The sequence below is a fragment of the Neolamprologus multifasciatus genome, chromosome 12 (genome assembly GCF_963576455.1).
Source record: "Neolamprologus multifasciatus chromosome 12, fNeoMul1.2, whole genome shotgun sequence".
NCBI lineage: Eukaryota > Metazoa > Chordata > Actinopteri > Cichliformes > Cichlidae > Neolamprologus > Neolamprologus multifasciatus.
Window position 1 is genome coordinate 20810526 of NC_140450.1, and position 13559 is coordinate 20824084.

Consider the following 13559-nt stretch of genomic DNA (forward strand, 5'->3'; position numbering starts at 1 on the left):
AAAAGGCTCTCTAAGAATAAACTGGTTTTATTTTTAAATGCAGCATAGCAGTTGAAACTAAACAAGAAAGTGTTTTTCTTGTTACTTGTTTGAATCACTGATTCAGTATACTGTTCATTTTAATATACTTCAAATAAGTAACATATGTAATAATAGCCACATTTTTTAGGCCTCTGTGTCAGAATTAGCTGTTGTTTTTCTTCTTTTTTTGGTATTCCATGATTTGAACATCACAGGATTGCAAGAATGGAAATGATTCAAGTTTGGCACAAACTGTTTCTGGACTCAAGGATGCACTGACAAAAACTTGGTGTTTAGGGTTCACACTGACCTTACAAATCACATTGTAGGCTTCATCTCAAGAATCCTTGCTTGTGTTTGATTACAACAAAATACTGAACAGATGTCTAACTGGAAAGGAATTAAGTGATGATAGAATGGAAAATGTGACCTTGTTTCACATTTGCTCAGATGTTGAATTAGCAACGCTAATCTAGAGCGTTTACCCCCAAACTGCAGATTTGCTTGGATTTTACAGACTTTGGGGCTGCCAGGTTGAAGAAAAAAGTGAACTTTTTTTGCAGAACTGATTACGTCGCCCTAGGAACTTAAAGTCAGGAATAACAGTAACCGGGCAATCCAGAATACGTTTCTCTATTTCTAAGAAAAACAAAAGAGTCTCCAGCCATGATACCCACTCTTTCAGACTGTTTCAGACAGATTATTTTCACTGCCTTTCCTAGAGCTGTGCTGATAACATGCTTAAATATACTTTTTTGAATGATATGAACAGAACACGGGCGTTGCGGGGAGAACGATCCCTCCTGACCAAATGCGAAGAATGCAGCAAGTTTAATTTAATAAGAGAGTCTTCTTAATGAATCCTGACTTTCAATTTGTTAGGGACCCTGCAGTTGCACATGCTTTTTCAGACACTGGCACCAAATGTCATATCACCCAAATTTACCTCCTAAAAATGAAATGGAAATCTATTTTTCCCCATTAGAGCCTGCGGATCGAGGTGCAGTGTTGCACCAACACAATATTATATTTATCTAGATGTTGTGCCTCTTGGGCAGCTCTCTTGTAAGATATTCCATATAGATGTTGTGACAAGACACTGCTGCAAATCCACGGTCCCTCTGACCTTGTGGCAATGATGGGCCACTCTTAACGAGCTGCCTGCCAGTCGTCAGTCAGAGCAGCAGAGGCAGCCAGCCCCGGGGCCTTGCCCTCCTGGCCCCTGAGCATACATCAGCGTTGCGACAGCACACATCACTAACACCGCCAGTACCGTGATGTGACAGCTGAATCCATCTCCCACAAGCCCTACCTAAAGCCTAAACAAATTAGCGCCCCACTGAAATTAATGCCACCGCACCAATACTAATGACCATGGAGCAAAAAGAGGGGATAAGTCAAAGAATAATAAATACACCAAACAGATGTCAGCCGCATGACAGACGTTCCACAGGTGACAAATGGCGGTGAATAAAATGCACCTGTACGCATGTTCTTGTGTAGCTGCAACTTTAAAAGTGACCAAGCTAGCAATTTGTGTTTTAAAAGAATACTGCTACGCTCTTGTTGAATAAAGCAGAACAAACAGAGGAAAATGCATAGTTTGTGTTAGTACAACAATCCACATGCACATATTAACTTTCCTTACATTATATTATCTAAATACATTTTTTGAAATAGGTTTCCACTGTTTATTTCAGATATAAGCTTTCCCTTCTCTACCTCTCAGTATGTCGGCCAATAAAACTTTTGATTAATATTAGCTGAAATACCAGGTGCAAATACTGCACATATTGTACACCTGCTGTGCAGTTCTGAACTTTGGATGGTCTATGGAATATTGAAAAACTCGTAGTCTACAATTACATTTTCACAGAACAGCAAATATATTGGGAACCACTGATGCAATCGATATGAAAAAAATGTCAATAAAAAATGACCATAATAAAATAAATACTTACACTTTGCATTATGAGAAACATTTAAATTAGTTTAAATGTTGAATACATTGAACTCCTTGTCATATTCAAGAAACCAGTATGAGATGACTTGAGCTTTTTGACATGATGCATTATCCTGCTGGTCACAAAGGGGTTGCTCATGGAAACAATACTCGGGTACACTACTCCGTTTCAGTTACTGTTATCTTCCTATCAGCTTGAAGCAGTCTAGTTATTCTCATCTACCCTCTGGCACAACAGCGAAATTTCACCTTGAGAAGTGCTCACTTGACATCTTCTCTTTCTAGACCATTCTCTGTAAAGCTGTAAAGATGATTGTGCAGGAAAATCCCAGTAGATCAGCAGTTTCTGAAGTACTAAGACAAGCCCATCTGGCACCAACAACCACATTCAAAGTCTCTTAAGTTTCTTTCGTTTCCCATTCTGGTGCTCCATATTCACCATGTCTACATGCCTAAATGCAATGAATTACTACCGTGAGACTGGCTGATTAGATATTTGCATTAGCAAACAATTGAACAGGCGTAACTATCAATCAGTCAGTCAGTCTCCTCCGTGCCGCGTCTGTCCAGAACAGAATGCGTTCAGCTTGTCAAATTTACATAAATCTGCGATCGCTAGCAGTGTGACTCTGAAGTGCTGTACTGTGTGTTTGTAAGTTTTCTCCCCAACAAACACAACAATGTCAACGAAATGTTTTGCACCGTCAAAGGCACCTGCGGTAGCATCCAAAAGGCAGAGGAAGAAGGGAACCATCACACAAGAAGTTGGACTTCTGGACTTGCTAAAGGAAAGTAGAAGTTACCGTATTTCTGACCATCTGACACATGTAAAATGTGGCCAATTGTGTTTATTGTTCCTCCACATCACCCAACCGTGTTCTCAAAAGGGAACAGAGGATTGGGAGATGATGGAAGAAATGGAAAAAGTCAGGGGGAGGTTGAAAAGGAGAGGGTAAAGGAAAGGTAGAAGGGGGAAAAGAGATAAAAGAGGGATAGAAAGAAGGAAAGAGAGAAAACCCCAACAATCTCCTCTGAGCAAGCACTAGGCGACAGTGGATAGGAAAAACTCCCTTTAAATGGAAGGAGAAACCTATGGTAGAACCAGGCTCAGGAGGGGCAGTCAACTGCTGGGACTGGTTCGGGGGTGAGGGTGAAAAAGGATGAAGAAGGGAGGGGGATAGGTGTTAGGAGAGAAAGGGAAAGAGGGGAGAGGTGAAAATTGGAACAGAGGTGGAGGAAGACGAGGTTACATCAGGTGTGGAGGAGCAGTGTCCCTCTTCCAGAACCACTGGACGCGTTTTTTCTTCTTTTTCAGGAACTGGTCCGTGAGCACTTTTTTCTCAAGGATGATGTGTTTTGTGTTGTTGTTGCTTTTGCGCCTGGATTTCAGTGTATTTGTACATCAAGTTGTTAGAAAGTTCCTCAAGTTCTGTGTTTTTTCTCAGCATTTCATTGATGCTACTCTGCATCTCTGAGCATTGTTTTTCCAGTTTTTTTCTTTTCTCCTTCCAGTTCAGTTGCTTTGTACTTCATTTCATTATAAAATTCTTGGAGTTTTTGATTTTTCCTCTGGAGAATAAGTTTTTCTTCTTTCTGTTGTATGTCCTGTTGCTCTTTCTCTTGAAGCAACCCTCGATTTTGGAGCAGTGTTTTATCAAGAGTTGATTGGAGCACTTTGTATTTTTCCTCCATGTCTTCAAGCTTGCAGTCCATTTCTTTCTGTTTTATGTCCAGTTGCTTCTAGTCTTGAAGCAGTTGTTGATTTTTGTGCAGTGTTTTATTATGCTTTACGTGCAGTTTTTTCCTGCATGCCTTGGAGTTTGCACTGCATGTCTCTCGGTTCTATGTCCTGCTGTTCTTTCTCTTGGAAGATCTCTCTTTGTGTTTCTTAGTTTTAGACTAGTTGATTAGTCTACTTGTTTCCCCCCCTTGTGTAGTCAACTAAGAAATTAATTGCCAGGAACATCCTTGGTGTGCACCGTTACCACTGCCATTTCTGGCTGAGGGTTTTTATCTGAGTGGAGATCTTGTCATTAGGAAACTGATACTGCGAGCCTAAGCTGTTTTTTTAATATTGTTATGGTGGTGAAGAGTGTTTCCTAGTTTAGTTTTCTTTTGCTTATGTGTTTCTGATTATTGTTGGTCTTTGGTGATTCAGGTGTATTTTAGGTTGTTTAGTTTCCTTCAGCTTTTCCCATTCAATCGTGTCTTGTCTCCATGTTTAGGTACCTCCCTGTCTCTCTCGCTCTGTCTGTTTCTCTCGCTCTGCATCTTAGTCATGTGTCTGTGTTTTGTCTCCCGTACTTGTTCCCACGTTGATCTCTTTGTGTTTCAGCCGTGTCTCCCCAGTCTGTCATGTGTTTCCATGTTTGCTTAAGCGCATCCTGCTGTCAAGTTTGCATGTTCATGCTACTTCCTGGTTTTATTTTAATAATCCTTGTCTCTTGTGTACTACATTCAGTTTCCTTCCCTTACCTCATTATTATTATTTGTTTCTATTTCAATTATTTTTCCTTAGCATTTCCAGTTTCAGGTTATTTTAATACATTTTGTTTTTTTCTTATTTTGTACCTTTATGTTAAGCCTAAATAAACGTATCACTTAATGTTAACTCGTTCCTGTTCTCTATCAGCTCTGCAGTTTGCAGATCTTGACAACTTCGTGATCACTGTTTCATTTCACATGTTATGTGTTTAAGTACAGAGCTCAAACCATTCAATTAAGCACAATCTTTTAAAGTAATGGCGTAAATTGATCTTTGCACAACAAAATTTTACACTTATAAAATTTATAGCAGAAAATGAGAATAAACACCATTAAAAAGATGGAGCTTAGCTTGTGTTCCATCAACACGACTTTCCTTTTTTTTTCATCTGTATTTTTCACTCACTAATCCAATCTGATTAGTCAGGCTCTGCCTCCTGATGTCTACTTTCTGCCAATGAAAAACTGTGGGGCTAAGATCGAAAATCTGATGAATTAATTTGTGAGTAGCCGTGTTGGGGGCCTTCTCAGGGCTCCAAGTTCACTGATATATTAATCCTAATATTTTCCTAGACTGCAGACGAAATCCTCACAATAGCATAATAAACACATAAAGCCTCTTTGAGCTCTTGGGCTTCTTGCAAAAACCTACTCCTTTAAAGACTTTTTCCATGCAGCCAGTGGGAAAAAATGAGGGGTGGTAAACACAAAATACTGACACAAGGCAAGACAAATCCATGCTTTCATTTTATGAGAATTAAAATGTTTATAATATGCTTATAACATTATGGTTTAATTATGTTCCTAAAGAATGTGACCACTATACTATCATGATATGATAACCTCTTACTTCTTCAAATGTTAAATGATATATATATATATATATATATATATATATATATATATATATATATATAGCTTCACACACACACACGTGTGTGTGTGAAGCTCAAATTGTACTTTTTAAATCTTGTTTTATTTGGTATGGGAATAAAAGCATAAAAGCCATAAAACTAAACCTTTGCAAAAACTACATGATAGTTGCAGCACATTTTACTAAAGCATACAATTATGTCTCTAAGTATTAAAACAATGACACCGTTTTTGTCATTTTGCCTCTTTTGAAATCAAAGAGTCAAGATGTGGTTAACGTTTAGACTTCCAACTTTAATTGAAGCGGTCTGAGAAAAGTACTGCATAACCTTTGAAAATTACAACCATTTTATATCCAATTTGAAAGGTAATTGGAAAAACTAACTGATAAGTACCTTCATGGGTAGGTGAGACCTTGTCCCTCACTAATCCAAGACAAACTAAGTAGATAAAATATAGTAAAGGTTTAGGAGTATGTTATGTTCTTGAAAAGAAGGAATGAACTGGCCACTTCTGTTTCACCAAAAGGCTTGATTGACCACAGAAGAGAACAAAAGTTAATGATCACAACTTTCCTTGGTTAACAAAGACAGTCACACTCTCATGGAGGTAGGTGTACTACTGCCAGGGTCGACAATCAACGCCGTCATGAATAGAAATATAGACAGTTTACAACGAGGTGCAAACCGCTGTTCAACAAGAAGGTTAGATTAGACTTTGCCAGAAGACATCTGCTCATTTGAGGGAAAAACAACAACAAAGATCCCAACAAATTTGAAAAGATGAAACCCAGATTAACTTAGACCAGAATAATAGGAAGTGAAAAGTGTGAACAAGGAGAGAAACAGCTCGTGATTCGAAAACCATACCACATTACATTGTATTGTATGGAACCAGTGACGTGACCGTTAGCTGATTTGAACTCAACAGACCAAACAGGGAGACACACAAGCAAGCAGCAGCTGAAGGTGGCTACAGTGGATACATGGCTTCTAGACTTCAGGCAGTTATTGATTATGAAGGATTTTCATCCGAGTATCAAAACAATCCTTAAATTCAGTTTGTTTGGGGCCTGTGAAAATGGGGAATATGTATAAAAACGGCTATATATATTTTTTCCTAAACAGGCAATACAATACTTGCTGAAAAAACTTTAAGTGGTCACTTCAGTCAAATCTTGGTTGTGTAATTAAAATGCACTGTGGTGATGTACACAGACAAAATAAAAAGAATGGTGCCATCATCCAAATACTTATGAGTCTAACTGTATGGTTCTTTACATTTAATGGTGCTCAGAAAGCACACTGTTCACAGGGTGGCTCCTACAGTTATTAATCCTCTTCACCTGAAATCTAACCCTCACACCCTACTGATTCCTTTCAATAAGAGCCCAGAAGAAATTTTCTGTTAGGCCTTTTGTAGAACATATAAAACATTTCCAAGACCCTTTATGTTCAGGTTTAGGTTTCTGTGTTTTTGTAACCAGCAACACGAAATGCATGTTTTTCTTTGCAGCCAGCATCCCAAATGACTTGCTTTTTGACCTTACATTAGGCAGCACCATATTCTCCCCAACACAAGACCAAAAGGCATAAAGTCTCAGGCACTTATATGGCATTAGTAATTATTTGATAGCTACGCACAAAATTTGCAGTCTTTCATCACTAAAGCCTTAAAATGCATTTTCTTTTCTTCTGGCGATGCTAATAATACTGATCATTTTCACTTTAGCTTTTATTTGCCCAATACAAGCTAGCTGAGCTCACATACTCACTCACAACATCAGGCTCACTTTCTGTTTCACATTCAAACTTGTCCTGGGAGAATACTCAATAATACCTCCCACTTGTACCACTGGCAGCTGTGTTTACTGTGACGGTGCCGTTTTCTGTGTTGGAACTGTGTGTTTTGGAAAATAAACACTTGATAAGGTTTTGGTAGTCATCTGATTCTTTGTGTCTAACACTAAGCAGCAAAGAATATAGCTGAGAATGTGTTATAGTGCCATAGCTTTGTTAATAATAACCTCCTCCAGTCACTTTGCATAAGAATCTCACTTTATATTAACACCAGAATCGGGTATTTATAAGAACGCTGATATGTAGGGATGGATCTCTTTGTGACTTTATAAATGGTTAAGTCATAGTAGTTATAATATGTCATGTTGTTCAGCACACAGAGTTATTTTAGTCTGAAGGCAAGCATTTGAATACTGGACTTGAAATACATTATTTTTAGTGCTTATAATAATTAATTGTTATGCATTACAATATCTTATAATGTCTTACTGATATCTTATTCAGAGAAAGAGTTAGATTTTTTAAAACGCACAACAACATAATGTCACATTTGCATAAAGCTGCTATTTACATTTAGGTGAAAATTTTCAGATCTTACTCTGAATTGATGATAAGGATGATACTTCAAACTGTACTTCAAAACTCTCCCAAGTGTACTTATTCATAGAGCCCAAGGTCTTCCAGCTGTGACTCACTAAATCTGCTTTTTCCATGTGGGAATTTTTCTAAAATGCTCTGGACTTAAGGGGTTGATAAACTTGCATATCATTGAAAATCTATCATCAAAGGGAGGTGCACCAAGCACTAAAGCAGAAGACAGACGCTCTTTATGAGAATTACCAGCCCCCCTTTTCTCTGATCGATCACTTTGTGTCGGTAATACTACCAGCAGTGCAATTACCTGCAGCATCAGGTGTGCTGTTCGAATCAATGGTATGTTGTAAGAGTTCGAAGGTAAACGTTGCCAAAAAAAGAAACAGGAGTACTTACTGTATTGACAGTTCCTCCCCATGTATTCTCCTGGACATTCACAGGAATAGTTGGCAACCAGATCTGTGCAAATGCCCCCATTCTTACACGGGTCCCTTTCGCATTCGTTAATATCTGGAAGAGGCAAGAAAAAAAAGAGAGTGCATTAATTTATATGAAGCAGACGTGGGCAATTACAAAGACTTCATCTTCATTAAAATGGATTGGTAGGGAGCACATATTGAATTTTCTCTGCGTGTTGCTCAATTCGGTGTGCACATGGAAGCTCACACAAAGACACAGGTTTCTTGGAACTAATAACTCAAAAACTCAGAGGAATATTATTTTTGCTAGAATATAATCCACTTCTTGACAGTATACTTTTTTTGTAGTATTTTTTCAGAACATACCACATCATTTGGGGAGTTTGCAAAAAGCCTACTTAGGTTAGCAAAGTATGGGGTTTATTCATCAGAGCTATACCTATTGAGATAAACACTCTTTGAAATCTCTACATACAGAATTCTCTATATACGCTTTACACACACAGCAGCAGCACACCAACAAATGTCTGTCAAGCAGAATTAGGCAGATATTCACTGACAATTAACATTCAAACGAGAGCACTCACATTTTTTAATCATCTTAAATCCAGGCCCCAAGACACCATCCAATGCAAAGCCCTCCAAACCCAAGAGATGAGCCCAGAAAAGAGTCCCATGTGTCAGCTAGTGTTGATACTACACTGCCTCCTCTCAAACACACGCTGATCAGTCTCACAACACTGCTTTCTAAACACCAATCAGAGTGAACCAAATCAAAACAACGCAAAGATAACTATCTGAAACACTGGAAAGAAGAAACTAAAACCCAAGGCAGACTCACATGTTTTATTTAGTGCTAAACAAAGACTATGAAATGGAAGAATATCTCCTTACCATCAGAGACAGAAAGCAGAGACAGATCCTAAGCCAGTATAAGCTCGGTGAAAACAAACTGGCAATCAAACAAGAAAGACACAACAAGGCATGGCAACATAAAGAAAGCCTGACATGTGATTACTGTTTGATAGGTGAGGTTGAAACAGAAACAGAGATGTATTTTCCTCCTGAAGTGTAAAAAATTTAGTGAGGTAAGGAACACTTCCTTTAACCAATTCCAAACTTAAATAGATATTTCAAAGGAGAAGGACAAGGCACATCTTCCACACATACACATATAATTATATATTAATTATATGTGTTTATTTAAAAACTGCCATGCCAATAAAATAACTTTGAATTGCTGAATTTGAACTAAATATAAATGCTGAATGTACTAAAAAAATAATAAATCAATAGAAACTTGTTAACTTGGTTACATTATTTTCTTTATTCCAATGGTGGATTCAGACCATCCTTAATGCATTACTCAATAACTCGAGGAGTCGTCTGAATTTAATCGAATAACTAATATTTCCATATATGCAAAATTTGTCTTTTAGGAAAAGAAATTGTTGTTGTTGCCTTACAATATCAAAAGTTCAGCGAGAGGGGAGACTTGTGTGGGCCACTGCTTTACAGACAAACGTCCACTTAGAAAGCATCAAATTTATCACGTTTAACAATGTTGTGATATTTTCTAAGTCAGAATAACTGCAGCTGAACTCCTGTATATCTATGGTGCTATAAAATACCTACACTAAAGTGGAAGACGGTGATGACACACAATTTTGCCCCACTGATAGAAGCTTTTTCCAGCGTGCTTGTTATCCTCTGTCTCTTCATTCAAGTATCACAGATACAGGAGAGCAGAATGCGTTATCACCTTTGCTGTGTAATTGCGCTGCAAAACAGTTTTTCTCTGACTGATTCATCAAACTAGTTATCAAAGGTGACACAACTCCAACCCCACCCATTATACCCCATTTGCACTCTGTTCTGTTACAGGTAGAGTTAACAGCAAGAAATTACGGGGATGATTTTGAAGCAGCGAGAGGAAAAGTGGTCAACTTTTGAACAATTTTTAACAAATTTCTAATGATTTCACTTCCAAACTTGCCTATGGCTGCTACAAGACTCCTCTAACACCTACCCTGGGCTGTCTGCGAGTTATAGGTACATTTTGGCTTCATGAATGTGTAACTAGGCTTGAGATTTGGGAAGCTTAAGAAAGTGAAACATGATTAAAGTAAGTCTGTTATGGTGCTTCGTCGCTTTAAGATTTTATCTGTAGCGTACACAATAGCACGAGTAACTTTTATTATCTCAAAATACATCTTTTTTTTTCAGGGGGAATGTTGGACGCTCAGGAGGAATATAGTCAGGTCTTCATGCATAATGGTCAACGTGGTGGTGTGACTAGAAGCAGGAACGTCTTTAATCTGCAGTCGAGCAGAACAAATAAATAAACGGAGCGAAATAACAGACGTACAGAGAGAAAGATGTGAGAAATGTTTTGTTATTGCTCAGTAATTTATAGGCAAACTGCAAGACAACCGTATTTGGGTAAAATTATATTTTGATGAAACTGAGCGGTAAAGCATTTCTCAAAACAAAGTTTTGCAGATTAAACTTGAAACACACCGTAACAAACACTGTTTTCCTTTATCTGGTGTGCAGGACGTTTGCCTGTGTGTCGGTCTTCTTTCGGACATTTAAAATTAGATATAATCTTCAACACAATCTCACATTGTGTTCCTTTTTTTATTTATTTATTTTTAGACAGCTGTAATGTAACAGTTATCTCACTTCAGATACAGATAATGTTACTGAAGCTCTGCTATTTGTCAATTGGCTGGCTGTACAGCCATTTCTGTGCAGTCGATGATAAATCAACTGTGCTGTGAACCAAAATACAGATATTTCAAATGCAATGTAACCTAACCTGTACAGTTCAATGCATCAGTCTTATATAAATACTTAGCCAGCGTGTGCTTTACAGAGGACAACAATAAGTGCACATTTTCACAGTTGGAGCACAAATCCTCATCTTGAAGAACAGACTACAACAACACACAGAATTGCTGAACCATATGTAGTCAAATCTAAACAGCATGGCTTACTTATATTTGATTATATTGTAAAATACACTGAATATGTTTCAAAAAAAGAAACATTTGTGTTACAGTCCTAGCCTGTCAGCTCCATCTCTGGCAGCCACACAACAATTTTGTGGCAAGTATCCTGTTAGTTTTGTATTTAATCATTACAGAGGTAGTTTGTGATCGTCTGTACACATCTATGCTTGGCTGTTTTTCGCTGCTTCACAAAAAAAATGAGCCATTTTAATAAAAAAACCATTAAAACTTCAGTTTGCAGTTGCTGCACGGTCCCATTCCTCCAAAATTACATCACGATTACATCTTTTTCATTGTCCACTGGGGTGAACGCACTAGAGTCTTCAACTGTGAGACGACTGAAGAGATGTACTGAATTCTAAGTCAGAGCCTGGGTTAAAAACAGGAAAAAAGCAGAAACAACCAAAGAGACAATAGCAACTTCATGACACTTTTGCAATCACAAAAAATACACTTAGTAAGAGAAGAAGGGGTAGAGTAATGAGGTCTGTCTGTTTTCTCAACAACTTATCCATCTTAGGGTTGTGGGGCGAGCTGGGAGCCTGTTCCAGCTGAAATATGTTCATAATTGGTCAACTTTAAATAAGAAACCACTTTGAACAACAAAAAATATCTGATTTATTTTGTAGTACTTGCATAAATGTTGTTCAAAATCTTTGAATGTCTGTGTTTTAACCTCCAAATTGCTTGCTACAATCAGATACAAACAGTACAGTAATTAGGTGTTATTGTGCTTCACAGTAGCTGATTTGTGTAATTTTTTTTTTAACTGTGCTTTGATAAGCGTAGTATAGGACAGTCTGATTATGGCAGTAGGGGCGCAACACAAACAGGCCCTGCTACTTGCTTCTCTGCAATTTCTTCAACAGATCAGATGAGAAGAATGAGGTGTGCTTGTGGCAGAAGAACAACACATTGGTCTCCCAGAGCTGTAGTGGCGACTGTTTTTTTGTGCGCATAAAACAAAACAACAAAAAAAAGTATGTAAAAGGGTATGAAAAGCTGATAAATTTAGCATCAAAGTCGCTAAGTTGGCAGCAATGAGGTGAACTGAAGTGTGAAGATCACTGCTGTGAGCGAGAGGGATGTCATTCGCCCAAGCTGAGATGGTAGTTATTTCCACATTTTGGAAAAATGAATATCCACATCTCACGAGTGAAAAACACATGCCAAACCAACAAAGGAATATCTGGATAGTCAAAAACAGATTCGTCAAGCTTTACACGAAACTACTCTCACCTTGACAACACATTATTAGCAAAACATGAGCAAAAACATGCTTGTCAGAATGAAACATTGGTTAGAGAAGGTAAATGAAGTGAAAATTGAATATGTTTTATTTAAACTGTAGTAACTCGGGTTGTATAATCACATTACAATTATCAATCTTCAAAACCTCCAAAGGCAAGTCAGCTTTTATTTGTTTAAATGAAGATAATCAAAAAACAGCAATTTTAGGCAGTTTTGACAATTACAAAAACACCAAAACTTATGATTATCATGATTATGATTATTACCCACTGAGGAAACAGTTACCCCTTTCATATCACATTAAACTAAAGGTTGTTGTTTTGCGATATAAGCTCTATTCGCTGCTCTGTTTTTTTGTCATTGGCTTTCACTTCATTTTGACATTGGTAGTCTCATCCAGTGACCGATCTGTCTGTGTTCTGTGAGCCAATCAAGTCTCCAGCCTCTGTTCTTTAAATGAATTGTCTGTCACTGTCACTTTGTCTCTCATGCTGTCTGTCATGTATCCCTCCTCCTTCCCATCACTGCTTCATCCAGGTTATTCAGCGGGCCTCTTCCCATGTCTCCATGCGCCATTCAGCCTTTCACTCACTACATAAGGGATTCTGTTTGATGTCATTTCCTATCACACCATAACCACCAAAAATATCTAAATTTTGCATGTTCATCTGTTTTCATCTCTTTATCAGTTTTTTTTTTTCTACCAAATGTTGTCTCCTTTTTAAAGTTCAGTCTCTATTACCAGTTAAAGAAAAGCTACTTTACTGCATAATCACTGCATTAACTGAATGCTGAATTGACTAATTCTGGATCTAATAAAAAAATTAACATTTTATGAAAAACTCAAAATATATAGCACAAACGTTGCTTCCTTGCAGCCCACAAGGTCTTGAACAGCATACCCTGCAAAGATCAGTGTGCACACAGGCTCAATCCACATCCACGGTTATTTCACAACTGCAATCACACCACTTAGAAATGTGATGCTGTTGCTACAAGTACATAGCTTGTTGCCACCAGTAGGTTCAATTATAGAGGTAAGCCAAATGGCTAGGCAATTCAAATAGCCTAGAGCACAACAATCCACAGAGAGAGGAAAACACAGCTAGTCCATCTTCGCAATTTGCTTTCCTTTTATGAA

The 13559-nt window shown here is 37.8% G+C and overlaps 1 protein-coding gene across 3 annotated transcripts in view; it reads right to left on the bottom strand.

The window, feature by feature from the left end:
* Positions 1–13559, bottom strand: part of edil3a (EGF like and discoidin domains 3a) — a 124431-nt gene that overhangs the window by 50421 nt on the left and 60451 nt on the right. For all 3 annotated transcript variants that reach the window (XM_085181370.1, XM_085181369.1, XM_085181368.1), the window contains one exon: positions 8131–8244. In XM_085181370.1, coding sequence (XP_085037496.1) covers positions 8131–8244 — 114 coding nt within the window. The remainder of the gene's footprint in view (positions 1–8130; positions 8245–13559) is intronic.